Source organism: Arvicanthis niloticus, chromosome 21 (genome assembly GCF_011762505.2).
Source record: "Arvicanthis niloticus isolate mArvNil1 chromosome 21, mArvNil1.pat.X, whole genome shotgun sequence".
In the NCBI taxonomy this organism is placed as follows: Eukaryota; Metazoa; Chordata; class Mammalia; order Rodentia; family Muridae; genus Arvicanthis; species Arvicanthis niloticus.
The window spans coordinates 29490976-29517887 of record NC_047678.1 but is presented as its reverse complement, the minus strand read 5'-3'; the positions used below and the strand labels follow the sequence as shown (position 1 = coordinate 29517887).

The 26912-nt window shown below is 47.7% G+C and overlaps 1 protein-coding gene and 2 pseudogenes across 3 annotated transcripts in view; 2 read left to right on the top strand and 1 right to left on the bottom strand.

Annotated features, from left to right (window-relative positions):
* Window positions 1-20534, top strand: part of LOC117693684 (uncharacterized) — a 122997-nt gene extending 102463 nt beyond the window's left edge. For all 3 annotated transcript variants that reach the window (XM_076917978.1, XM_076917976.1, XM_076917980.1), the window contains 2 exons: window positions 20194-20270; window positions 20360-20534. In XM_076917978.1, the coding sequence (XP_076774093.1) occupies window positions 20194-20270; window positions 20360-20442 (160 nt within the window). In that variant the 3' untranslated portion in view covers window positions 20443-20534. The remainder of the gene's footprint in view (window positions 1-20193; window positions 20271-20359) is intronic.
* LOC117693681 (crooked neck-like protein 1 pseudogene) lies at window positions 111-2246 on the bottom strand (annotated as a pseudogene).
* Window positions 20535-25540: 5006 nt separating the features above from the next.
* On the top strand, window positions 25541-26139 carry LOC117693763 (coiled-coil domain-containing protein 12 pseudogene; annotated as a pseudogene).
* The last annotated feature ends 773 nt before the right edge of the window (window positions 26140-26912 follow it).

Genomic DNA, 26912 nt, shown 5'->3' with positions numbered 1-26912 from the left:
CCCTCCTGGTTCCAGATGGGTGGGATAATCCATAGTCGTTCCAGGTCACAGTCAGAGATGTCTCAAGGCAAGCCCAGGGGCAGTTCTGCTTCTGTGTTCAGGGCAGCCAAGGTGGGTAACTCCACCTAGATCCCGTCACTTGACCTTGTTGTGGTAACCAAGGTCTCTTCAGGCTTGCTCATGGTTGGGGGGAAGGTACACTGTTCCGCAGCTTCTCTTTCCTGTTGCTGTTTCTTCCAAAGCTTGGCCATCGCCAGAAGCTTGAGGTTAGGCTGGTTGGCAGCATCCTCTGGAAAGATGTAGTCATAGACTTCTACCCATCCGGCATCAGACCCATCGTCGGCCTGGACCCTTCTTCTCTTCTTGACCTTTTCTGGCATGAGTTTGTCTACTCTCTCCTTGTCTGATGCTGTTCCAAATTTATCTTCAAACTTTCGCCAGGATTCCAGCAACATAAGCCTCTCTTCTTTTTCCTCACAGTTTCTCATGGTCTTGTTAGCTTCTTCATAAATCTGTCTGCATTTAGCCACACTTCCTTCTTCTTTCCCAGAAGATAACTCAAACTGAGCAAAACTAATCCATACCTTGACGTGCTGCGTTCGCTGAAGCAACTGTCGGTAAAGGTTTCTTGTTCTCTCAGTTTCTTCCTGCTCAATCTCAAAATCAATATATGATTTCCAAAGTACCTCTGGCATATCCAAGCGTGGCTGGCTGATGGCTAATTCATATATTGCCCGAGCTCTCTCAATATCACCAAGGATTGTCTCTAATTCTGCAAACTTAATCCATGACGTACAATTTTCAGGTCCAAATTCCAAAAACTTTTCATAAAGCTTTCTGCATCTGTCAAATTCTCGAAGCTGTAGTTCCAGTTCTATGTAACCTTTGAATAACTTGTTCTTTGGACATTTGCCTATGGAAGTTCCCAGAGCTCTTCTGGCAAATGGCAGATTTTTCTGTCTTATTTCAAACTGTGCGTAATATAACCACATTTTGGCAAACGTGAACTTTTTGTGAGGAATTAGTTCCAAAGACGCTTGATATACCTGTCTTGTCCTCTCAGGATCCTTGGCCTCCAGCTCTTCATAGAGTGCATAGTTAATCCAGAGGTAGATGTAGCGCTTCCAGTGCCTCTTCTCCTGGATGGGTGGCACATTGGCAATGGCTCTCTCATAGACTTCCCGCACAGTGTCAGCTTCTGCATCACTTTCCACCAAGCGTAAATAATCAAACCATGCATCATAATTGTGTGGATCAGCCTTCACTTCTTCTTCATACTGGAATCTCCGCTTGCTCACGAGGATATCTTCTATACCCCTCCGGTCACCAAACTTCTTCTCAAAGAGGGTATAGTTTTTAAAGAGTTCTTGGGCTTCTTGTTTTGGAATCCTATCCAGGGCATATCTGTAGATAACTCGTACCCTTTCAAATTCTTTCTGGTTTTCCTCAAATTTAGCAAAGGCCACATACAGGTGTTCGTCCATATGCTCATCCCCAAAAAACTCAACCGCTCTCTCGTAGACTCTCCGAGCTTGATCAAAATAAGCATGCTTCTCTTCAAACCGAGCATACTTGATCCAGTTCTTCACAGCAGGGTGCACGAGCACAAAGCGTTCATAAATGGTGCGGGCCTTCTCCACCTCTTTGTATCTCAGCTCGAAGTTGATATAGGAGTGCCAGGCCTGCTCCTCAGGCTGCCACTCCATCCAGCGTTCAAACACCTGCCGAGCACCAGGAGGATTGTTCAACATCTCCTCCATGTGTGTGTACTTGTACCAGAACTGGTCGACTCGTGGCAGAGTTGTTACGGCACGGTCCCAGATATTTCGGGCATGGTTGACCTGGCGGTTCTTCATTTCCATTTCTGCATATTTCAGCCAGAGTGGAATAGTCCGGTTGTTGACATCTAAAGCACGCTCGTATATGGATCGAGCACTTTGAATCTCCTTTAGACTTTCCTCCCATTGTGCATATTTTATCCAGTTGCTAATCGCAGTTCCATTTTTTCTTATGTTATCTTCAAAAGTCTCCCTTTTCCGTAGTTTGTAATCCTCTAATTCTTCTTTGTCTGTGATCTTCTGCTGAGGTGGAGGCGGGAGGAGCTCGAGTTCTCTTTCTTTAGATTCTCTTAGAAGCTGCTCAGCAGTTATCTGTACCTCTGCAGGCGCTTTGTTTTTCACCTTGGCCACTTTAGGAATCCGCTGTTTCCCGGCTGCTGTGGAGGCCGCCATGATTGCAGAGGCGGAAAACGAGCGACCCTGGCCCACACCTGGACTTCAGAAACCGACTTCAAGAAACAGCCGGCGCTGCAGAGCCAGCCCACAACAAACTAGATTCCGGAACCGGAACCGGAAACAGAACTTGAAAGGATGACCTTTGACCGCCGCAAAAATCAGGGTAAACTCCAAGTCGTTTTCTTAGCAACCGCGCAGGCGTCCTCTGTGGAGCAGCGCAGCTTGCAGGAGGTGAGAGTGAAGTGGATAGCGTGGGCTGCACCGCAGGGACTTGGGGCTCGGATGGCTAGGGCTCACCCAGGTCTAGCTCAGTGATGCGTGCAGCTGTAGGCAGTGCCACCTTCGAGGGGCATAGAAACCCATCTCCGATGTGGAAACTCGGGGGAGAAGCCGAAGCAGTTCTTTCATTATAAAATATGGCAAGAACACACCAAGTCCCGGGCAAAGCCAGAAGATTTCACTTACAAAGAAATTCACATGAAGACAACAGGTTAGCTAGAAGAGACACCCACTTGGTTTTTCCCATTCTCTGCAGTCCTACATTCTCACTCATTAAGAGGAAGGGACTTGTGGTTTAATGGGATGGAGCTGCCATGCTAGGCTAGCCATAGAACCACTCTGTGATCTGCTGAGTGGTTGCTCAAAATCTTTTTTTTTTTTTTTTTTTTTTTTTTTTTTTTTTTCTGAGACAGGGTTTCTCTGTATAGCCTTGGCTATCCTGGAACTCACTCGGTAGACCAGGCTGGCCTCAAACTCAGAAATCTGCCTGCCTCTGCCTCCCAAGTGCTGGGATTGCTCAAAATCTTAAAACCAGCTCTATATATCGCTCCCTTGCCCTGAAGGCTTCATACCTTCCCTAGAGTACAGAGAGAATTTAATGGGGAAATTACTAGATAGGCTTTAGTTATCTTTTTTTTCTAAAAACTTCCTCAGAACAGCTTTCTGATAGAGAGATACTTTTAAATTTCTTTCACTTATTTTTACCGTGTGTATGTGATGTGTGTACATGGCACTGTGTGTGTGTGTGTAGACAACTTTGTGGAATTGGTTCTCCTGATGGGAAAAATCTTACCTTTTCTGTTTGCTTTGAAACTATATTGCTGTGGCTAGCCTGGAACTTGATATGTAGACTACACTAGCCTCAAACTCAAGATCTGCAGCTTGCTTTCACTGGGACTGGGACATCTTTATATCTGGCTGTTTTATTTGTTTTGTTTCTTTTTCTCTTTGTTTCTTTCTTTGCTTCTTTTTCCTTTGTTTTCTTCCTTCCTTCCTTCCTTCTTTCCTTCCTTCCTTCCTTCCTTCCTTCCTTCGTTCGTTCGTTCCTTCCTTCCTTCCTTTCTTCCTTCCTTGACAGGATCTCATGTACTACAGGCTGACCTCAAATTCTTCATGTAGAAAACACAAATGACCTTGATTATTCTGCCTCCAAATGAGAACTGGGTTATGGTTTATAGGCCTCTAGGAACAGAACCAAGCACTCTGCCCACTGAGTTCCAGACCCAGCCCCCAATACCCATTTTGTATGTATAGAAGCACATTAAAGAGTAACTGTATCTGAACCAATGGCCAACCTGCAGTGTGCTTGACTGTGTCTGCTTCATCCTTCCCTCAACTTTTATACAAGCCTTCAACAAGGTAGAGGAAACTGAAACATTCCTTCTTTGGTTTGAGTTGCCCCTCAACTGTCTGGTGTCCAAATATTGTTGGGGTTTCCTTGCAGGATTTCGGGAACATGCATGTTATCTCTCCGGGTGTGGCTTAACAAGAAACCAACAAGACAGATCTGTTGTCTGTATTGCAAATCCCAAGGCCCAGATTTCTGCCTGGGATATTCATGAGGTGAGTCTGGCCAATGAGTAGCAAAAGTTACCTGGATATGAATTGTGATTTCATCTTTTTGTTGTTAGTGATGATGAGACAGGATCTCCATGTATAGACCTGACTGTCCTAGAAGTCCCCATGTAGATCCACCTATCTTGGCTCCCCATGTGTCAAAAGGTTTACACCACACACCTGATTTCCCCCCTCCCCCTTTTAGATTTATGAGTGTTTTTTGTGTATATATGTATGTGTGATGCAAGTGTGTCTGCTGCCTGTGGAGGTCACAAGAGGGTGTCAAGTCCCTTAAAACTGTAGTTGTAGATGGCTGTAAGCTGTGGGCACTGGAGCTGTGGGCTGGACTCAGGTCCTCAGCTAGGCCATCTCTGCAGTGCCTGTCAGTGTTTCAAAGTTTTTATCATAGAGATTGTTCACATACTAGGTCGGGTTTCCCCAGGTATTCCTTTTTTTTTTTAGGACATGTTTTTTATTTTATATATGTATGTGCCTTGTTAGTTTATGGTTGGTGCCAGATATATTTTTTATTTTATATGTGTATGTGCCTGTGTTAGTTTGTGGTTGGTGCCTGCTGGCCAAGGCCAGAGACTGAGATGTTGTGTAGGCTTTGGGAACCCACCTAGGGTCTTCTGCAAGAACATTACTTGCTCTGAGCTGCTGAACCATCACTCTGGCCTCTTGCTTTAGGGTTTGTTTGTTGTTGTATTTTTGGTTTGGAACAGGGTTTCACTGTGTAAGAACCTTGGGGGATGCTGCTCTGTAGACTGGGCTGGCCTCAAACTCTGAGATCTACCAATCTCTGCCTGCTGGGATCAAAAGTGTGTACCACATCCACCAGGCCCTTTTAGGGTGGTGTTTCAAGGCTGCTGTGGATGGAATGGCTTCCCTGATCCTCTCTCACTGTGTCTATTGCTGTATAGGAAGGGCACTAATGTTCTTTCCCATGTTAACTTCATAGCCTATCAATCTGCTGGAAGTTTACCAGTTCTAAGAGTGTTCCGGTGGAGTCTCGGGGTCTCTAAGTACAGGCTCATAGTGTCTGCCAATGAGGCAACTCTGGCTTCTCTTTCCTATTGGCATCCCTTTTGTTTGCTTCTTTTGTTCGATTATTCTAGCTAAAACAATACCATTTTGAGGAAGAGTAGAGATTGTGGATATACTTGTCTTGTTCCTGATTTTGCTGGAAATGCTTTGAGGTTTTTTGTTTGTTTGTTTGTTTGTTTGTTTTTGTTTTAGTTTTTGGTTTTTTTTTTTTTTTTTTTTTTGGCTATTTGAGGGGATTCAGTAAAGAAACTGCTGACATGACTCTCCATAATAATGATTAAGGTTGTTTACTGTAGATATGAAAGAGCAGCCAGAGGCATCTAGAAGAGTTCAGAGCAGACAGAGGAAGAAGTAGATTATGTTGTGTTTTTAAAAAACCAGGATATGTTTTGTGAGCAAAGTCTGGTGAGGTGGGAGGGTGATTGGTGGGCCGACCTTGAGGCATCCCTTCCCCCTGAGGTAGCAAACATATGATGGGTATAGTATAGAATAGAGGTTATTTAAATCAATGATAAGGGAGGAGAGAAAGAGAGGAGGGGAGGGGGAGAGTGAAAAGGGAAAAGGGGGTTAAGGAGAGAAAAGAGTCAGACTGAAGGGGCAGAGAGAGCAAGGAGGGGACAAACAGCCCCTTTTATGGCAAGCCAGGCCTACCTGGCTGGAGCCTAGAAGGCATGCTCACATTTCTCCATTTTGCTTTAATTTTTAAAAGGAGAAACTTGAAAAGAGGTGGTGGTGAACCAGGGATAGGACCATCTTGATCTTTAGCTGTTTCCTGCTGACTTTGAGGTGTTGTGTCCCTGTGAAACCTAAGAAAACAAAGATGGGGATGTTGGTCCAGTCTTAGAAGAATTGGCTGTTTCTTTGCTATCTAGGATCTGTGGGACCATCTGTGGATAGGAAGAAACAGGTGTAGTAGAAGCATCTGTGTCTGTGAGAGCAGGTGCTGGCACATCTGTTGTTTCTCTGGAGCTGTTCTGGATACAGATGTTGAGTAGATGCCTGGATATAGCAAGATGCTGAAATATATATATATATGGTATGTATATATATAATATATATGTTAGAGGTAGAGAATACAGTTTAGTACTTTGGGGAGAATAATCTTCTTAGGTGTATATTTGAAACCCTTAGGTCTTGGTGGTTGGAGTGAGAGAAGTCCCAATCCCAGGGAATAAGAGGGGAACCCCATCCTCTGGAATAGGTAACAGGTAGAAACTTAGGCTATTGATTGGCAAGTGTACTTATCTAGATGGAGTCTGTTTGGTCTATGATACATGGATCTGAGTGGGTTTCTTGGAGCTTATAAGTTTACAAAAGAGATAAATCTGTTAACAGCATGAACACTATTTGAGATGCATTTAGGGAAGACAAAAACCTTTTGTGGAGCAGAAGGAGGAAGAAGGGCTTTTTCCTTCTATCTGGGAGATTGATTCTATTTACATTTAGCACGATGATAAACCTTTTAAGGTTACATTTAAAAGACAATTAAAGAAACTTGAAATTTTGACCTTGTGAATATGATAGTTGAATATATAGATTAGTATGAGAAACACCTTAAGTCTATAGTTAAGAGTGATAGAGAAAAGGTACGGGGTCTTGACAACAGCAGAGTCAGGGCAGCTGATGACAGCTGAAGATGACTTGACAGGGTCACTGCAGATGCTGTAAGTGGCAATTGTGAGTTAGTTCACCGTGTACATATAGCCAGCAATCTTTAAAGTGCCCAGGTTGCATGACATTAAGGACTTGGTAGGCATAGGTCAGGGTCTGAAGCAAAAGTTGAAATGGCAGGTTACTGTTATTTATGAGGGGGGATGTCAAGGAAGTAAGGACCTTGGAAAAGTGTAAGAGTAGAATGTTCAGTCTCTGGAACCTGCTTGGTGAAAGGAGAGAACTGATTCCCACAGGTTATTATCTATCCACTCCATGTATATGAGCATAGGCATGCACTCACACACACACACACAGGCACACACAAACACACACACACACACACACACACAGGTACACACACACACATGTATACAGTTACTCGTACACACAGGCATGCATGCATAGGCACATACATACTCAGGTACACACACAGGAGTGCATACATATACATACACACATGACAAGTAAGTATTAAAAAGTTTTAAAACAAATTCAGGACTGTAATGTAATGATAGTCTAATTATCAGTTGATAAGCTTCACTCCCATTTGAGTACTGACATCTTGTTTTTTCTTTGACAGCTCTTATAACAAAACATTATATGACAATGTGATCATAATTCAAATGATGACAAATGGTCCCACCCACAACTATCTGATGGCATATGCCTTGAACATATGTTCTTGAAAACTGAGTAGGTTATGTGTCCTCTTCCTCAATGATAATAAAAGTCTATTTGCAAGCCCAGGCTGGTGATTTCAGTGTTGCTAAGAAGTGAAGAGCCCAAATGTGGTGGTGCACACCTTTAATCCAGATACTGGGGAGGCAGAGGCAGGTGGGAGATCTGAGTTCTGAGGCCAGCCTGGTCTACAGAGCTAGTTCCAGGCCAACCAGGGCTACATTATGAGAACCCATCTCTGAAACAAAACCCGTGGCTAGTTGTAAGAGCAATTTGTCTGTGACATCTGACACTTCACTACTATAGGTTTGACTCAGATGACCAGGGCATGTGGGCAGCTTCTCACTGCAGAAGCCATGTGGCAAATTTGAAAAAAAGACCTTTTTTGAGACTATAATTACCCTTTCCCCCTTACTCCTTTAAACTTTTCCATAGAACTCTCCTCACTAATCTCTTGTGAATTCTTGACCTCCTTTTTTTTATTTCTCAAACCATTTTTTTTTAAATCAAGGGCATATGGGCTGGAGAGATGGCTCAGCAGTGAAGACCACTGGCTGCTCTTCCAGAGGACCTGAGTTCAATTGCTAGCACACATACAGCAGCTAACAACTGTCCTTAAAGGCAAAACAGCAACACACATAAAAATCTTTAAAAAAAAAAATAATAATTATTAAAAGCCCAGTGGTGTCAGAGCACCCCTTTAATCCCAGCACTTGGGAGACAGAGTCAACCAGAACTGAGTTGAAGGTCAGCCTGGTTTACAAAGTGAGTTCCATGACAGTCAGGGCTATGTATGTATGTGTACACAGAGAAACCCTGTCTTGAAAAACCTGAAGATGGAAAATCAAAGTTTAATTGAGCTTATGGTATTGTTGCAGGAAATATTAAAGTTGGCATCACCCCATGCTCTGTCCAGCTACTCTATCCCCAGCAGTCCCAGGCTCACCACCTCCAAGGCAAGCCCCAATACAGTGGTCTTCCCAGCTCTGGTTCTCTTACCTCAGAGCCGCTAGTTCTTTCTCTGCCATCCATCCCTATGGCTGGTGGTAACAAATCCTCTTAATCCGGTAAATCAAAGCTCTTGAAGCATATAATTCATCAGTCAGATTTATATATCAATAGATTCTCAATAAGATGCCCACACAATACTGCAAGGCTGGGGCTCTAATTCCCTCAAAAGACAGAGATCAGTATAGAGCTCTCAGCAGTGCAGCTTGGAATGAAAAGATTCCATGCTATCTGGGTTCTCAGTGGCAGCAGCAGGCTGATCTCTGGCATGGAGTCAGACTCCTGGTGACTGGGAACCTCTGCTGCCCTGGCTCTGGAACTACACTGCTGTTGAGAAAGCTAACAAAGTTAGGACATCTCAATCTGTGGTCTTTGGGGACTTAACTCCCTAATAAGGAAGGAGAAACACAAACTGTGCCATGCCAGTATAACTTCTGACAAGAATCACAAACATAAACCAGGCAGTGTATCACACCTTTAATTGCAGCACTCAGAAGGCAGAGGCAAACAGATCTCCATGATTTCAAGGCCAGCTGGGACTACAGAGCTAATTCCAAGGGCAGCCAAGGCTACATAAAGAAAACCTGTCTTGAAAAGAGGGTGGGAAAAATTATAAAAGTGAAAAATTCTAGTAGTTTGCCAGGCATGTTTGGCCTTGTTATGCCAACACTTGAGAGTCTGAGGAAGGAGTTCAAAGACTGCCTGGGCTACACAATGAGGCCCCACCTCAGTGTGTGTGTGTGTGGGGGGGTGTCGGATGTGTACCTAATTCTGTCACCATGCCTGTAGACCTGAGTTCAGTCCCTGGATTCCACATGGTAGAGGAATAGCTCCTGAAATTTGTGCTAACCTATTCAAACTTCTGGAAGTTGTCATCTGACCTCTATGTGCACTGTGGCATCCTTGTACATGTGTTCACACACACACACACACACACACACACACACACAGGCACACACAGAGGCACACACAGGCACACACACATGTTTAAGAAAAAGTTCCACTACCATATTTAGAAGAAATATCCCTATAGACTGCTCCATGGCTTCTTTTGCCTCTGTCTCCCTTAGTACTGCCACAGACCTGGGCAGTGAGTGAGTTCCAAGCCTGGTCCTGAATTATGTTACTTCTGAAGAGATCCAAATGGGTTTTTCTGGATGAGTCTCTAGGCTGGAAAGAACGCCAAGAGGCCAAGTTGTTGGTGACCACCTTTCCCCCTTTCCCTAGAGCCCAACACATGGTCCCACCCAGTTCCATGAAGGTGGCTGGTGGCCATCCAGCCCCGACCAGCTCATTCTTGCTCTCTACGATCCTCTAGCTTTTCCTGCTTGCCTTGTAGCTGGGCCTGGGCTAGGATCATGGAGGGGTTTGTTGTTATTGTTGCTGTTGTTCAGTTTAATTTTGAGACAAGGTCTCACTGTGTAGACCCAAATGGCCTAGAACTCACAGCGATGTGCCTGGCTCTGCCTCCCGAGTGCTGGGAGAGTTGTAGAGTTTGAAGGAAGAGAACAGGGAAGAGCCTGCATGGTAGCCATCAGACCTGGTCCTGATTGTCCTTTGTTGGCTTCTCAGGTGACCTGGACTACAGGAGAAGTTTATCTGAGCAGAAGTTTTCTTTCTTTCTTTACAGGACAGGGAAGATGGGGAGCCACAGCCCAAGCAGCTCAGAGAAGAGGAAGAGGAGCACAGGTAGAGCCTGGGGTGGGGCGTTCTTGCTGTGACACACTGCCCTGCTCTTCCCACTGACACCCTCCCAATGCTCCTCAGGGCTGGACTTTGCTCATGCTGTTGCCACGTTCAGACCTGAAAAGATCAACCCTATCACTCGTTAGGACTGTCCCTTCCTTGCTTACTGTGTAGCTCAGGGGTTCTCAACCTTCCCACTGCTGCAACCCTACAGTTCCTCACATTGTGGTGACCCCTAACCATAAATAAATAAATGCTACTTCATAAATGTAATTTTGCTGTTGTTGCAAATCATAGTGTAAACATCTGTATTTTCCCATGGTCTTAGGTGACCCCTGTTACCACCCCAGGTCGCAAACCACTGGTCCAGCTGTTAGCTTGGGTCACATTCTAACCTTGTATTACATTTTCAGTGTGCCATGCACACTTTTGTGTGTTCCACATCCCTGCAAATGCAGGTCCCACTGTGGGCAAAGCTCTGATCATCTGCTCTCACCTGCCTTCTCAGCCCACACTCATTCATTCATTCATTCATTCACTCATTCATTCATTGTTTAACTATTGAACAGTTTCCTTCATGCACAGGTACTGCTGCTTGGAGTCTATACTTTGTATAGAAGGTAGGATGGCCCTATGGGCAGGCACAGCTCCCCAGAGGAACTGGGCTGTGATGCCAAAGCATGCCTTCCTGTTTCCATACCCCTCAATCAGCTTCATAGCTCAAAGAGCAGGCCCTGATCTTTTTCATGTCCAACATCAGTTAGGATGCTTTCACATCATCCTGTAGGCAGTCCTTCAAGGTCCTTGCCATATCTGTTATGTACAGAGTATGCCAACTGCTCTCTATCCCGAGAGGCTCTGTACTGGGCTCTGTGGTTTGTGGAGCCCCTAGCACCTTGGGGTTTCTTGTCATGTGCCACCAGACCACCAGATTTGGGGGTATTTGCCCTACATGCTCTCCCTTATTCTTTTTTTTTTTTTTTTTTTTTTTTAAATATATATGAGTACACCTTAGCTATCTTCAGAGACACCAGAGGGCATCAGATCCCATTACAGTTGATGGTAAGCCATCATGTGGTTGCTGGGACTTGAACTCAGGACCTCTGAAAGAGCAGTCAGTGCTCTTAACCACTGAGCCATCTCTCCAGCCCCAGTCTCCTCATTCTTAATCATTACTTAGAAGGTGGAACGTTTCCTTCTGGCTTGTTCATGGGTTCTCAGTTCATAGGTTCTAGCTGGAGCCTTGAGTCTCATTTCTGGGCTGTCTCTGATACACTAGATGGTCTCTTCTCATCTTCTTCCTTGCTGAGAAAGAAGGGTCACTGGTTAGCAATAGGTGGGTCAGTAAGAGACTCAGCTGTTGGGCCGCCATGTGGCTGAATCTCTGAGATGGTGCTGTAGCAAAGAGAAAGTTTAGGATGAAGACTCAATTTTGGAAATAGTACATGTGTGTTTACCAGTCCTTACCAGCTTCACCGAATATCTGCTGGGTGTTCTGCAGGACACTGCTGCAAACACCTGGGAGACAGCAGTCTGTGGGTGGTGGCATTCCCTAAAGGGACACAGGCTGTTTACAAGAGGAGTGGTGATAAGCTGCTGGCTATAAACAGTGTGAATGCATAGAGAGAGGTGGCTGCAGTTAACACTGGTGAAGAGGTAAAGAGACAGGGCCCACAGTGGCTTTTGAGGTCTGTAATATGTGCTTTATTTTTAAACAAAAGACCAAAGAAAAGGGGCAAACACATCTCACTGTACAGTAAAATGTGGCTTTTTCTTGACTCAAGTTGGGTGAGGACATAAGTTATGACCCTTTTCCTATCCTAACTGAGAAAGAAGAAGGAGTACTTAGTTCCAGGCTGCTGTCAGTAAAAGGTCCACCCTGTGAGGCATGTCAAGGCTCTGCTCACTTGCTTGGTTTAAAAAGGTCACATGTAATAGGGCACTGGCCCTGTGTCCTCCTGTCAGAGCAGCTGAGGACCAAGTGTGGTAGACACTGGGTTAGGTCTGATTCGCTTGCTCACTGTGTTCTGTTCTTGTCTCATCTCTCCTCTTGAGCAGTGAGGGTTGATCATGCAACTTGTCTGGCTGGGGAAGGGGGCCCAGCTAGCAAGGAAATGTACCTGCCTTCACAGCTCCCTGAGAAAAGCAGGCTCTTCTAATGTGAATGCCTTCAGAGCACAGAGCCAGGAAGGCCAGGCTGAGTCTTGGCAACAGTTAACATGAAGCCAGACCTTTGGGCTGGACCCTACACAGTGGCGTTCAGGGACTGAGCTCTCTAGGAAGAGCAGGATGAATGAAGCCGAGGGCAGGTATTCCATGCAGAAAGGGCTCCAGCAGGATCACCTGTGCATTCTATCAGATCCACACAGACCCTGAGGCCAGGTCCCCTTGGGGAGAAAGGGTGACCCACAGCTCCACTGCAGGGCTGGTCGCTGAGTCTAGACAGTAGTGAGCATATTGGTTTCTTTGGCTTCTTCAAGGTGGAAACAGTTGGCTTCCGTTTAATGAAGCAGAAGGGAAACTTGGGAGACAGCATCCCTTGAGTGTCCTGTAGAGACCAGCACTTGCTTAGGCTGTTTTCAGCCAAGGGCAACAGGACAAGGGCTCATGGAGAATGGAGTGCCTTGAGTTAGGCATGGAATTCAGAGGGCAGATGTGGGTAGTGGAGCCAGAAGCCTGAACCTGTAGTGGGAAAGGGTGGGTGGGCTGTGAAGATGAATAGCACCTCAACTCCTAGGACCTCTTACTCATGAGCCCCCAATACCAGGTTTACACAGTGTCAGTAGGGGTCCATGATACTGGGAATGATACTGAGGGACTTAGAGAATTGATGTCTGAGTTCCGGACTGGATAGGACAAGACTAACCTGGCTTCTGATGCCTCCTGACCCAGACTCTGACAGGGAGGAAAAGGGGCCCTCTTTCTCTCCTTCCTTCCTTCCCCACTTCTTTTTTGCCCTGACCTGGAGATTCCTCCCTAGCCATTGCCTCACACACTGCCACCCAGCAGGGGGCTGAACTTTCTCCACCAGAGGACTCCAGGGACCTACTGTCAGTGTGCACCTGTGTGCTGGCACAGAGTAAGATCCACCTGCCCCAGTGCCCCTGCAGGTCACTTGGCACCACCTTGACAGTACACAGACACTTGGCTGATGGCCATTTCAATTGATTAGTATACCTACATCATCATGCACCTAAAAAACTATCAGCAATCAGCCCTGAAAGCATAGGAGCCAAGCAGATAGAATGAGGCTTGATGTCTGAAAGTCATATCCAGATTACAGGTCAGAGCCGAGAAATTATTAGCTCTTTGGCCCTAGGGTAAGTCATGTTGCCTTTTTGAGCTTGAACTAAGCAATCAGAAATGAAAGAACCTCTGCTTCCCCTGATGGGAAACTTAGGATATTGCCCAGTGCAGCTGGGCTCTGAGCAGCAGGAAGATGGTCCCTCCTGAGATGGTTACAGACAGGCAGAGCTTGAACCTACCTAACTAGTTCTTAGAGAACACACTGTGCTAACTTTACAGCTAGAACAGTAGCTGGGGAAACAGCAAGGTGGGTGCATGGCATAGAGGTGAGCACATGTGACCATGAGGGGGAGGAGCAGGAGCCAGCACAGACAGAGCCATGCTCACTTGACAGAGTAGATAGTGCTGGGAGGAAGCCGAGTGGCCACAATTCACAGATTGAGCTGTCTAACCAGAAACATTGCAAGGCCAGGGTATGCAGCTGAGGAGCCATGGGACCAGCACCCTAGGGTCCTGCCCCTGCTTCCCCAGCCAAGTTGGTCTCATGGCCTGGCCAGGGTGGCCATCCCATCGTCCATAAGAGGTTTTCCAGAATCACTTCTGCTGTTCTAATCCTTTCTTTCCTTATAAACTTTACAGTCATGCTGGATGTAGTGGCTCACCCGGCATCCCTGCACTAGCAAGGCTGAGGCAGGACAATTGTTACAAGTTTGAGACTCCCCTGAGCTACAGTTTGAGACTGTCTCCAGACTCTCCTCTGCTCTCACTCCCTCTAACAACCAGCTTGCTGATGTCAACTAAAGACAGGGAAACAAGCTGGCATTTTGATTACAAGTTCATTGAGTCTGTGGATAATAAATACTATTTATTTTTCTCCTAGTATAAGTCTCGTCCTGTTCCCCACAGACAAACCTGAGTTCAGTCCTGGTACCCATGTTGAAGGAGAGGACTCACTCCTACAAGTTGTCCTCTGACCTCTGTGGTGCATGTGCACACACCCACACACACTGTAGACATACATACATACATACATACATACATACATACATACATACATTCATACATTCATACATAGAAACAGAGACAGAGACAGAGACAGACAACAACAATCAAACCCTGCAGAAATAGAAAACAGAGTGGAAAATTAATTCTTTTATGTTTTGGGGAGACAGTCTTACTGTGAGGTTTAGGCTACCCTCAAATTTGCAATTCTCCTTTCTCAAGTCCATTTCTGATCATTCCAGTACATCCTTGGATTTCAGTGACCCATGGATGTTATGTTGGAACCCATCTGAAATTCTGGATTGTTCTTTTTTCTCCATAGAGAGCTTCTTGCCCCTCCCAACAACACCTGGCCTAGCGGTTCCCTGATCCTCCCTTGTGGGACTGATGGGGTGCCCAGTTATATCGCACTCCCTGCTGAGGGGTGATCTACCTGCCCTGGGATTGTAGAGACTATTTCTATCTCTGGCAAAGTGGTATGCTACAGACTCACCCCGTTCTTAAGATGGGGTCACAGAGGGTAGCCCAGAGTTTTGCCAGGGCCCTCTCCTCCTGGGCTCTGCTACATTATTCTTCTCTCTCCAGCCTGTGAGGTTGCAGGGATCCCTGCTTTTCAGACACCATTAGCAAGAGTCAGGGGTTCAAAAGAGGCCCTTGTTATTTCTTAGCTCCACGTGCTCCCCTGCAATCCTTCTTGGCTTGGTTCTCCAAGGCCGACCAGTGGATGTTTAAACTGTTTCTGTGCCCCAGTTTGTTGTTTGTGGAAAGAGAGTTAAATCTTGGACTTGCTTAGAAAAGCCCAAAGCACAACCCAGTGCCCCTTTTCCTGAGACTCCTGCCCTTTGTCAGTGGGCCAGGGACACAGGGATTCAGGCTTTGGGCCCCCTTCATGCTGGTGGCCATCTGAGTACACGGGGTGGCAGGTGAAGCTACGCAGTATTCTCTTATTACTCATGGACCCTGGATCTGGTTGTGGGGTTGGAATTATTTTTTTTACTCTCCTCACTAATCCCTGCTGTTTTCTTTCCACATCCAGTTTCTGTTCCTCTTTTCTTTCTACCCTGTGGGGAACAAAGCCATGGCAGCAGATAGGCTCCACTTCTCACTGTGCACCCCAGTGACCTGTTGCTCACTCCAGACCTGAGCAGTCATAGGGAATAGGGCCTGTAGGGTACCCCTAGATGTGTGGGATGGGCGCTTGGGTACCGGCACTCCCCGGGTTTAGCCTAGCCCCAGGGGCCTTGGCCGGAGGGAAGAGGTGGTGTAGAGTGAAAAATTATGAAGGCCATTTTATGAAATGTGTGTAGATTTTTCCACCTTACAGAACTCGGAACTAAAAATAAGATTTCAGGCTTTCACATTCCAGGTGAAGGACACTTGCTGGATTACATTCCCCAAGCCTCACCCAAGGCAGGAAAGAAAGCATTCCTGACTACAGATAAAGATGCTATCACCTAGGTGGGGCCATAGCCCTATAGCCGGAAAAAGTAACTCTAGATCATTTGGGCTAGATTCTCTGAAATGTTCCACTGTTCTTGGTTACCCCTCCCTTGGTCTTCCCAGTGCTATGTTCAAAATTTGTAAAACAACCAATCATGTGTAAGCGCGCGAAAATGCCTTCCTCCCCCCACCCCATGCAATAAAAGACCCTTTAACCTACCACACGGGGCCAAAACCCTGCTCTTGGAGCTAAAGAGCTTGTCGTTTTTGACCGCCGGCTCCTCCCCTAATAAACCTCTGCTGATTGCATCCAGGTATGGTTTCTTGTGATTTTTGGGTGGTCGCGATTCCGGAGGTTTGAGGAAGGGTCTCCCGAGTATGGGGGTCTTCAGTGGTATGTTGGTATGTTAGCTGGGGACATGGCCACTAGTTAGTTATGTGGCCACAGGCATCGTGCACCTCACCTGTGGAATGACTTAACCCTCTCATGGACTGGGGAAGCCAGCAGCACTCTTAGCCTAGCCTAGGCAGAGCTCTCATGGTTGGAAGGCTGTCCTGAAAACCTAGGACTTTCTGAGGGACCACAGTTCAAGACAGAGTGGGGAAATAGCTCTTTCTTCTGTGCCTCTGGCCTAGGGTCTGTCCACTGTCCACACCTACCTTAATTAAGCCCAGTGACCCATCAGGAACTCTCAACTTGTTGCCCTGTGGGGTAGCCAGGTCCCCTCTTCCCAGGGACAGTCCTCTCTCTATTTGATTTGGATTTGATGAGCTGCTGAGCTGGGAGACTGCCTGCAGGTAGTGGATAAAAACCTGGGCTCCTGCTGGGGAATTCTGGTTTCTGGGATTCCACACCCCTAGGTTTGAGGATTTTCTAGTTGCATTCAAAAGAGCTGTCAGGGTTTGAGCTTTGTAAGTCTCACCAGCATGGGAGCAGATCATGACATATGGTTAAGCCTTGTCCCCATGGCCTTTGTGGGCCACACCCATCAGGTGTCAAACAGATCAGCCTCTTGTGTCTCCTTTGTGTTGGTCAAATCAACTATAGCCTCAGGCCCAGAAGCCACCTTCTGGAACCTTTGTATGTAATATAAAGCCCCCCACCTGCACTTTTGAACACAGAAAGTGTCTCTCTCTGTCACTCTTCTCTGTCTCTCTGTATCTATCTATCTCTCTCTCTCTCTCTCTCTCTCTCTCTCTCTCTCTCACACACATACACACACACACATCTTCATATCACTTGGCCCAGTATACACAGACCCTTTCTAATGAAAGTGATGGACTGTGTGACATACACTAGCTGTAAGACTTAAAGGCTCTGAGGAGGTTTGTCTGGGTTAGGAGAGCTGGTATGGAGGGCTTTGTCATTGAGGCATTATGCAACCCAGGAGCTCTGGCTTAGCCTTGTTCTCAGATGTACAATCTCTGCTGTGTGACCTCATGAAAATGGCATACCCTCAGTTCCCATTACTGTCAAATGGAGACAACCCAGTAGATGCTAGTGTCCTCAGTAACAATGGCCCAGTTTCTGAGGAACGTGTGTGTGTGTGTGTGTGTGTGTGTGTGTGTGTGTGTGTGTGTGTGTGTGTGTATGTGTGAGACAGAGAGAGAGAGAGAGAGAGAGAGAGAGAGAGAGAGAGAGAGAGAGAGAGAGAGAGATGGGGGATGGTTAAGTTCTGTGCTTCCCTTTACTTGGCCACCTCCAGACAGGAGGAGGAAATGTGGAACTTGCACATGGGAAGCAGGCATCCCATCCCACTCCTGCACTGAGGTGTGCTTGTGCTCTGCTCTCACAGGGAACTCAGGCTTCAGAACTATGTCCCAGAGGATGAAGACCTGAAGAGGTGTCGGGTCCCCCAGGCCAAACCAGTTGCAGGTACATGGACCTCTTTTCCCCCAAGCTCCTTCCAGTCACCCTCAGAGAAGAGGTACCAAGTCAGAGAGAGCCATCTGGGGCATTCACACACCTTCTCAGGGAACATACATAAAAGGGTCAGGAGGGCAGGGAGGAGGCCCCTTGTACCTCCAACCTGGAGTGGGCCACAGGTCCTCAGGGCATGAGGAGTAGAAGTGACCTGAGATCCTTGGGCAGCAAGGCAAGATGGTGAGTCCTGTATTGCTGGGGAGAGGGGCAGAATGAAAGACCCCAGAGAGAAGCTAACCATAGAGCCTCAGGGGACAACCAGCAGCAACACAAAGGCCAGAGAGAGCCTTGTCCAGATTCCCCACTCCTTTGACTGAGGGTGACAGATGTAGGGTGAAGAGGGAACCTCCTAGTCACAGGAGCAGATTTATCCTTGGTCCTGAAGGATCTGGCTTCCTTTGGTTTTGAGACAGGGTCTCACTGTGGAGCTTACTTTCTGGACCAGGCTGGCCTTAAGCTCACAGACATCTACCTGCCTCTGCCTCCCAAGTGCCACCATGCTTATCCAAGAATCTTAGTTTTTAATTCTTGATACCAACTTTCCATTGTGCAAGTAATGAATGAGTAAATAGCTCATCAAAAATTCAGAAGTTACCCTATTGTTCGTTGCTACTCCTCTCCCTGCCCCATGGAGTAGTGGAGGGTGGCGTGGGCACCCCACAGGGTGGGAGGGTGATGAGAAACTGGCCCTAGGCCTCTACCAGGAGGCTACCAGAACTTAAGTTTGGCAGAAGGAAGGAATGTCAGAGAAACACATCCCTGGTGACAGGTCTGAAGGCTGTCCACGTTGTTCCGTTTCAGGCATCCGTCCCCAGAAGGGGACACTCAGAGAGAGACCTAGGGACTTACTGGAGGCAGGAGGTGCCTGTCATGAGTCTGAGGTGGGATGAAAGGGAAGATAAGGCACCCAGACTCCAGCCATGCCAGACCTAGAGGCCATCCCTAGGACCTTCCCTTTTAGTGCCATAGCTCCCATGGACACAGGCTCCTCCCATTTTGTATCTGGAAGCCTGAGGCCCGGGCCTTGTCCACTCCAGCTATAGCCTGCTCTGTCCCTTTCTGGGCCCTGGGGTCTGCCTTCAACCTAGGAGACCAGATGTCTTCCAGGGTTGCTGCTGAGTGGTGTCCCTCCTCTTCCCTGGGGCCCTTTTGGCTGTTAAGTCTGGAGGAAGAGCTCCCACCCACCAGGCCTGTGTTGTTCTTTCCCCCTCTAGTGGAGGAGAAGGTGAAGGAGCAGCTGGAGGCTGCCAAGCCAGAGCCTGTCATTGAGGAAGTGGTGAGTACCTGGGAGGCCCCTCCCTGCTTGTGCTGCTTCCTTCTCTAGCTGTCTTTGTTCCCACCCTACTAACTTCCTTGCCTGCCTGCATTTTTCTGCCTCTATACCCAGTCTCTGCACTCCCTCTCAGGCTGGGCCTTGGCCCTGAAGCATTGTCTCCTCTCTCCCTAGGACCTGGCCAACCTGGCACTTCGGAAACCTGACTGGTGAGTGTTGTCCATGAAGGCTGGCACAAGCCCTTTGGGGAGGTGATGGTGTTTGGTGCATGTCAGAGGCCTCGGCTGGGAGGACAGCCAAGGGACAGATAGGGAATAGGGACAAGCACTGCAGGCATAGCTCTGCCCAAGAGAGTCAGGGATGAGGGCTAAGTAAGTAAGGCATGAGACATGGGCGAGGGTAAAGTGCTGAAGAGGGGCCCGAGGGATGAAAGAGCAGGCATCCTTTCGAGCCTCTTCTGTAGGGGGCAAAACTCACATACTCTGGGGGCTCCGACTTAGCAGTGCACCCCTGTGTGCTCAGGATACCACAGTGAAGAGACGGATGGGCAAGCAGATAGGGCTTAGGCCTCTGTTTTCACTGTGAAGTAGGGAACCCAATCTCTTCAAGCCTGGAAGCCCCTCTGAGTGAGCTGAGAATATGGGTGAGGGAAGGTGCTGTAGGCACGTTTGTTGGTGCCTGTAGATCTGTGGGGTGGGTGACAGCACCTACCACAGTGCTTTAATTTGATGAAACAGCCATGAGGTGTATGCTGAAGGAACTACAGAACTAGAGAACTCAGGCTGATTTTAGGAATTCTGGAAGCCCCAAGAGTGGGGGTGGGAGGCTGTGGCCAGAGGGGGAATAGGGCTGACAGTTGGCCACCACAAGTTTCTCTCTGATGCTGACTTAGGGGACATAGAAGGGGGATCCCACGGAGCCAGCCACCATTCTGTTTCAGTCTTCTACCTTGACTGAGTGTGTGGTAGGCGTCCCCTTCTCTCAGTTACCTCGGTGGAGTTAGGAAGGCTGATGGATGATAGGGTCCAGAAAAGCAGAGAAGGTAGCATCATGTTCTCCCCAGAGCAGCATCTCAGGCAGGATAAATATCAAAGCCCTGCAGGAAGATCCCAGGGCCACACCATGCTAACCCTTAGCTTCTGCATTTCCCCTCTCTCCTGATGTAGGGATCTGAAGAGAGATGTGGCTAAGAAGCTGGAGAAGCTGGAGAAGCGGACCCAGAGTGCCATTGCAGAGCTGATCCGTAAGTGCACTCTGGCCAGTGGGGGCCTGCCCTTGGAGCAGTGACTTCATCACAGACCTTTTCCACTTGTCTGCTCTCTCTCCATCCAGGTGAACGGCTGAAAGGCCAGGAGGACAGCCTGGCCTCTGCAGTGGCTGCCAACATTGAAACAGAGGCCTGTGACTCCGACTGACATGTTTTCCTATTTCATCTCTTCAGCACAGACATCTCCTCTGATGTAAACTGTGCTTTTTAACTTCTATAAATAAAGCTTTCTTTAATAGAGTCATGTCGCTTCTATTTTTCTAAAGACAGGCAGAGTTCTTGTAGTTTTGACATCAGAGAAGACCTAATAGGGGCCAGAGAGATGACTCAGGGTTTACTGACTTCTCTTCCAGAGGTTCTGAGTTCAGTTCCCAGCAACAACCACACGGTGGCTCACAGCCATCTGGAATGGGATTCAATGCCCTCTTCTGGTATTTCTTAAGACAGTGAATGTGTACTCAGACATTAAATAAATTGAGAGAGAGAGAGAGAGAGAGAGAGCGAGAGAGAGAGAGAGAGAGAGAGAGAGAGAGAGAGAGAGAGAAAGAACCTAATAGTAGTCCCAGTACACAAGAGTTTAGTAACCACTGACATTATTTTAGGAATTCTTCCAGGATCATTGTTAAGAATTAAGAAATTATGTATTTGTAGGGCGGTGGTGGCCCACGCCTTTAATCCCAGCACTTGGGAGGCAAAGGCAGGTGGATTTCTGAGTTCAAGGCCAGACTGGTCTACAGAGTGAGTTCCCGGATGGCCAGGACTACACAGAGAAACCCTGTCTCAAAAAAACTAAAAAAGAAAATGAAAAGAAATTGTCTATATAGCATCACAAGACAATACATCTTCATTGTTCTCCAGAGATCTCCTCATTAAGTAGGGTTAATACCTAGTGATAGTTACATATATTTAATAACCGGAAACATATCAACAGCAGGAATCTTTCCTAAAAATGAATTTCTGATGGGCCTTACCTACCCTTGTTCTGTCATAAATTAGAATCCAAAGTGGACCCATCTCGGGAATGTCACCTGCTATTTTCTAGCTTCTCCCAAGTTGGCTCCTGACAGTTTATTTTAGGGCTTCCTCTCATGCTAACTCATGAAGTGTGCTGGTCCATGTGTGTTGTGTTCCTTCCATACGGTGGCCCAGCTTTGGCAGACAGTGCCAAGGACTTAGGTCATGCAGTACAGTGCATGTGCACACAGAAGTTGGGACACCCAAACAAAGTAAATATAATCATTCAGATGACAGTTTTGAATCTCCTTGTGGCTGCAGATAACCTGGAATACCAGCAGTCGAGGGAGGCAGGGGGATCAGGGGTTCAGATCATCCAGCTACAGGCCAGCTTGAGGCTAGCCTGGGCCATAGAACCTTGTCTCAGGAAGTAGAAAGAAGGTGGTTGTTGGGGTTGGGGCAGGCAAGAGAAGAGAGAAGAGAGAGGAGATGTAGGGAAGGGAAGGTTTAGAGGCATTTCATGTGTTTTGCCTGAGTGTATGTTTGTAACTGTATCTCTGCCTGGTGCCCAAGGAGACCAGAAGAGGGCATCAGATGCCCTGGAACTGCAGTTTCAAATGGATATAAGCCAAGGGTAATTTACAGCCATGGAAGCTGAACCAATAGCCCCCAAATAAGTGTCTGTTTTATTCTCAACGGAATAAGCAGTGCTATCCCTCTTTACACAACAAGAATTAGATATAAGAGCTGATCAGAAACCCTGAAAATCAGCTCAGAGTGGGGTTACACACCTGTAAGTCCAGGTCTTTTAGATTGAGGCAGGAAGTTGAGGCCAGTCTGTGCTATAGACAGATGCTCTCAAAAGAGAACAGCCTAACCCCAGGTTGAAAATAAGGGACTAGCAGATCTCTGGTGAGCACAGGATTGGCAAAAAGCAGCAGAGACAGCTGGGGTAACCTCGGTGCAATGGAGACTTAGACATGTGTTTTCAGCTACACTGATGTGCTGGGTTTGGGGATCAGGAAGGTTGGCACAGTGTGGTGGCAGACAGTGAGACCACTTTGGCCAGTAGTCTGTGTTTCCTCTGCCCCTTAGTGTCCTGGTGGACTGTTACACGTGTAGGCCAGGTGCCAGGCCAGGAATTTCATAGGATCACAATAGCTCATGCACACACACACACACACTTAAAACCATTAGGGATATGAGTCCCTTTGTGTGTCTTCCACCAACCCCCTGCTTCACCTTTCCATGGTGGCACCTGCATTCACCTCCAGTCCCATTCACCACACTCACTGTCACTTAGCTGGCCATTAATATATCAGGGCTTCCACAAGCTTCAACAGTGTAAGGAGGCTAGGGGGATGAGAGTGATCTAAGCCAGGCACGTCATCCATTACTGAAAGAAAGGCAGCAAGCCAGGCTTGCCCAGGGATGTGGGAGAGAGACATGGCTAATACACTGGCATCTTTTGGAAAGATCAGTAAGGTTGACTGCTGAACAAGACTGATATGGAAGACATAAGACCCAGGGATGAGATGAGAGTGTCATAGTCCACAGACATCCAAATATAAAGGCACATTACAGATTCAAGCGTGACAAAGGCTAGAGAGACGGCTCAGGGGTAAAAGTTAGTCCTTGCTGGGCAGCCCAGACATCCTGTGCTAGAGTCCTGTAACCCACGCAGAGGTGGAAGAATGTAATCCACAGAGTTGGCCTCTGACTTCTGTGTGTGCGAGTACAAGTGCACATGTGTACACACACAGACACTCTACCCTCCAGACTATACCCCCAACCCCAGGCTAACGGGTAACTTTAGATCCTACTCATGTCCCAAGTTAAACCTCATCACATCCCCAGGAATTATCACCCTAAGAGAGCTGAAAGGCTGGGCCAAGTCAACAGCACAGGTGAACCCTGCCCATAGTCAAGTGGAGTTCCTTCGAGCTGGAACAGAGTCAGTCACAGCAGGATGGGCGGGCCTCCAGCCTGCTACAAAACTGAGAGACAGGACATGCCCCATGGGAGTGCCTGACTCTGGTCCACTTTCACCCTACCCACCACACTGGGCTTCCCACCCCAGCAAAAGATGGTGAAGGCACACAGGTACTGCTTCTCTGAGAAAAAGGCCATGAAGATGAGGCTGTGCAAGTACAGCCCCTCCACCAGAATCCAGTAGTTGTTTGCCAGGAAGTAGAGGAAAAAGGTCACGACCACTAGGCAGCCAGCCTAAGAGACCAACCAGGGTTAGTTCCAGAAGGTAGAACCTGCATCTTATAGGCAAGGTTTAGTTTTCATTGGGGTGGAGATTTGGGGGGGGGGGGGGCAGAAAGTTCACTCAAGGCTGCTGGGTTGGGACCAATGTAGTCCATAACTCTGTTTAGGAAATAGACTCAAGGAAGGGGGCAGAGAAGAGACCCCTGAGATGGGGCATCAGAACTTTGAGACTGGATTGGAGATGTCTTCAGTCCTTATGGCAAAGTTCCCTTAGGGATGCAGGGGGAGGAGGTGGCCTCCCTCTGTAGGTCAAACACCCTCTCTCTAGGCTATGGCTGAGTCACACCCCTCTCCATCCCCTATCCTACTGATCCCATCTAGTTCTAGGGAATCTGGTTCTATGTAAGAGCTCTGTGTTTCAGAGAGGTTTTTCACCATTCTAGGCATGGCTTGGCTATCTTTTTTAAAAAGGAAGTTGGCCCAGCCCACCCTGTTAGGCACAAGCACCCTCATCAAAGTTCCCAGCCAGCCCCAAGCCATCTAAATCAACTAGAACACTGTGCTTTGCCTGCCATCTGTAATGGGCAACACATATACTTTTTAACAATTTTTCCAATACCTCTGCACTCCTTACACACACACACACACACACACACACACACACAGATACACAGACAGACACACACACACACACACACACACACACACAGGGAGAGACAGAGAGAGAGAGAGAGAGAGAGAGAGAGAGAGAGAGAGAGAGAGAGAGAGGAGAGAGAGAGGTGCATGGTCATGTCTGGGTGTGAGGGCTCTGGTGGGCAGACAGCACTTTCCTGGGTCCAGGATGGTAAGGATCACCTGAGCCTGCTGACTTTTCCCTGCCTGATCCATCTCTTTTAGGCCTTCACTCTGGCTGGGTCTCCCTCTATTTATTGAGCCCACTCTAGGTAGCCCTGACTGTCCTGCAAGTCGCTATGTAGACCAGGCTGGACTCAAACTCAGAGATCCATCCACCTGCCTCTGTCTCCCAAGTGTTGGGATTAAAGGCATTCACCACCACTGCCATGTGCTGGTCAAACTCTTTCTATACTGTGGCACTTATTTGGCCCTGGTTGCCGTTTGCAGGATCCTAGGCAGGGAAGGCAGCCTGACTCTGATTATGTTGCAGCTCCAGAAAGGGATGAGTGATCATTCTTGAGTTCATAGGAAAAGGCCATGCAGCCAGGTCTCCAACTCAGCAGGTCTGGAGTCCAACCAGAGAGTGGAGAGCAAGGCGTAAGAGCAACCACTCATCAGGTGAGTTTGAGGTGCCACTGGCTGCTGCTGTCTGTAGAGCAGAGAGAGGATGACCTGAGAGTGAGATGGGATTGAGAGTAGCCAAGGCAGGTTTCTGAGTGTTTGTCTGGTAGTGGGGCTTTAAGAAGAGGTTATCCTATGTAACCAGAATGAACCCGACCCCATAATTTTAATGATGCCTCAGCCTCTGAAGTGCTGGAATTACAAACTTGCACCACCTCACCAGGCTCAGAAAAAGTTTCTCAAGGCATTTGCTCTTGAAGAATTGGCACAAGTGGATAAAGATGGCTAAGTATTCCAAGAAGGCAATCAGGAGAGGAGTGTGGAGGTTAGGCAAAACCAGAGCAATCCACTCCCTGTATTCTCTTCCTCTAAGGTCTGATTCACTTGCTTTTCTAGGAATTTGGTTCCACTTAAAAATTAACTGCCCCAGGACACATCCTGGGAGGAGCACATTCCTTAGTCCAAGGACACCTGCTGGATTACCCTGCTGGATTAACATCCAGAGGAAACAGGGATTAACATTCTCAGACCACACCTGCAGGTGGGGAAGGCCCTAGGCAGGTAGACACATTCCTCAGGAGGAATCAATCCTCAACATTTACAGACAAGGGAGGTCCTTGCCACCTCATTCCCCAAAGACCAATCAGTTTAAAAGTCACATTGTTGCACCAATCATATTGTGCCTAGTCACTGTTTAGTCCACTCCGTAAACAGTATAAAAACTGCTCTTAACTTCAACTTGAGGTTCTTCTTGGTGCTTCTGGCCTGTATGCAGAGAACTCCAGTGCACTGGGTTATTATTATCATCCAACCTCAGGTTATTGCAGCGAATCCGGACCGTGAGAGTTTCTGGGGGAGCGTGTCCCCTGGTTTTAGATCTTTAAGTCCAACACTTTCTGACTGAGTCTGCGTGAGGCCAGAGCAGAAAAGGAGGGGGGCCTCTGCAAAGATGGCGGCTGCTCCTGCTGGTGTGTGCCAACTTGAAGAAGAGGCGCTGATGCGGAAAGAACGGCTGAAGGCCCTCCAGGAGAAAGCTGGGTGCAAGGACAGGGGAGATGGGAAGCCACAGTGCAAGAGGCTCAGAGATGTGGAAGAGGAGCACAGGAAACCCAGGTTTCAGAACTATGTCCCAGAGGATAGAGACCTGAAGAGGTGGCAGGTCCCCCAGGCCAAACCAGTTGCAGTGGAGGAGAAGGTGAAGAAGCAGCTGGAGGCTGCCAAGCCAGAGCCTGTCATTGAGGAAGTGGACCTGGCCAACCTAGCACCTAGGAAACCAGATTGGGATCTCAAGAGAGATGTGGCCAAGAAGCTGGAGAAGCTGGAGAAGCGGACCCAGAGAGCCATCGCAGAGCTGATCCACGAATGGCTGAAAGGCCATTAGGACAGCCTGGCTTCTGCAGTGCACACCACCATCGAACAAGAGGCCTGTGACTCTGACTGAGATGCTTTCCGTGTTTCATCTCTTCAGCACACACACATCCTGTGGGAAGGTAGTCTCAGACAGGGATGGGGTTAGGCTGACCAGCACTTCTGGGTCTTGAGAACTGAGCCAGCCCACTGAGTCTCAGCTTCTGTTGGTTGTGACAGTTCATCTCCCAGGGCATTCCACTACCCCGAGTGGGTCAAAGCTGCGATCTGTACATATGTATGTAAACAGAGCTTTGTAAGTTCTGGAAATAAAGCTGCATTTAGTAGAGGCGTGTCGCTTTCAGTTTTTTTTTTTTTTTTTTTTTTTTTTTTTTTTTTTTTTGGTGCTGGGGGGTTGGACTTGGGATGCAGAAGTTTTACTTACTGTTCTTACTCCTGGGTAGGGCCAGCCTAGGTGAGCCTGGAGGGGTGGGCAGCGCCAAGGTTGACCTTCTGCTCCTAGTCTCTAGTCAGACTCAGCAGTGGTCGCCTCGGAACCCTTAGACCACAGATATAGAGACTGGGATTGTCCTCTTAAGACCCCTCACAAGGCCTTGCAGTAGTTTGTGCCAAGGAAGGAGAGAGTCCCACATGGTCCTCTGGACCCCTGCCAGTATGAGAGTGAGGAGGCTGCACTCTGAAGAACTTCACAGAGAACATAGAAGGTTAGAGGCTATCACACTGCTCTCCCTGATCCTGCACTACTACCAGCCATGCATCTCTTTCCTCTCCCAGTCAGAGCTATGG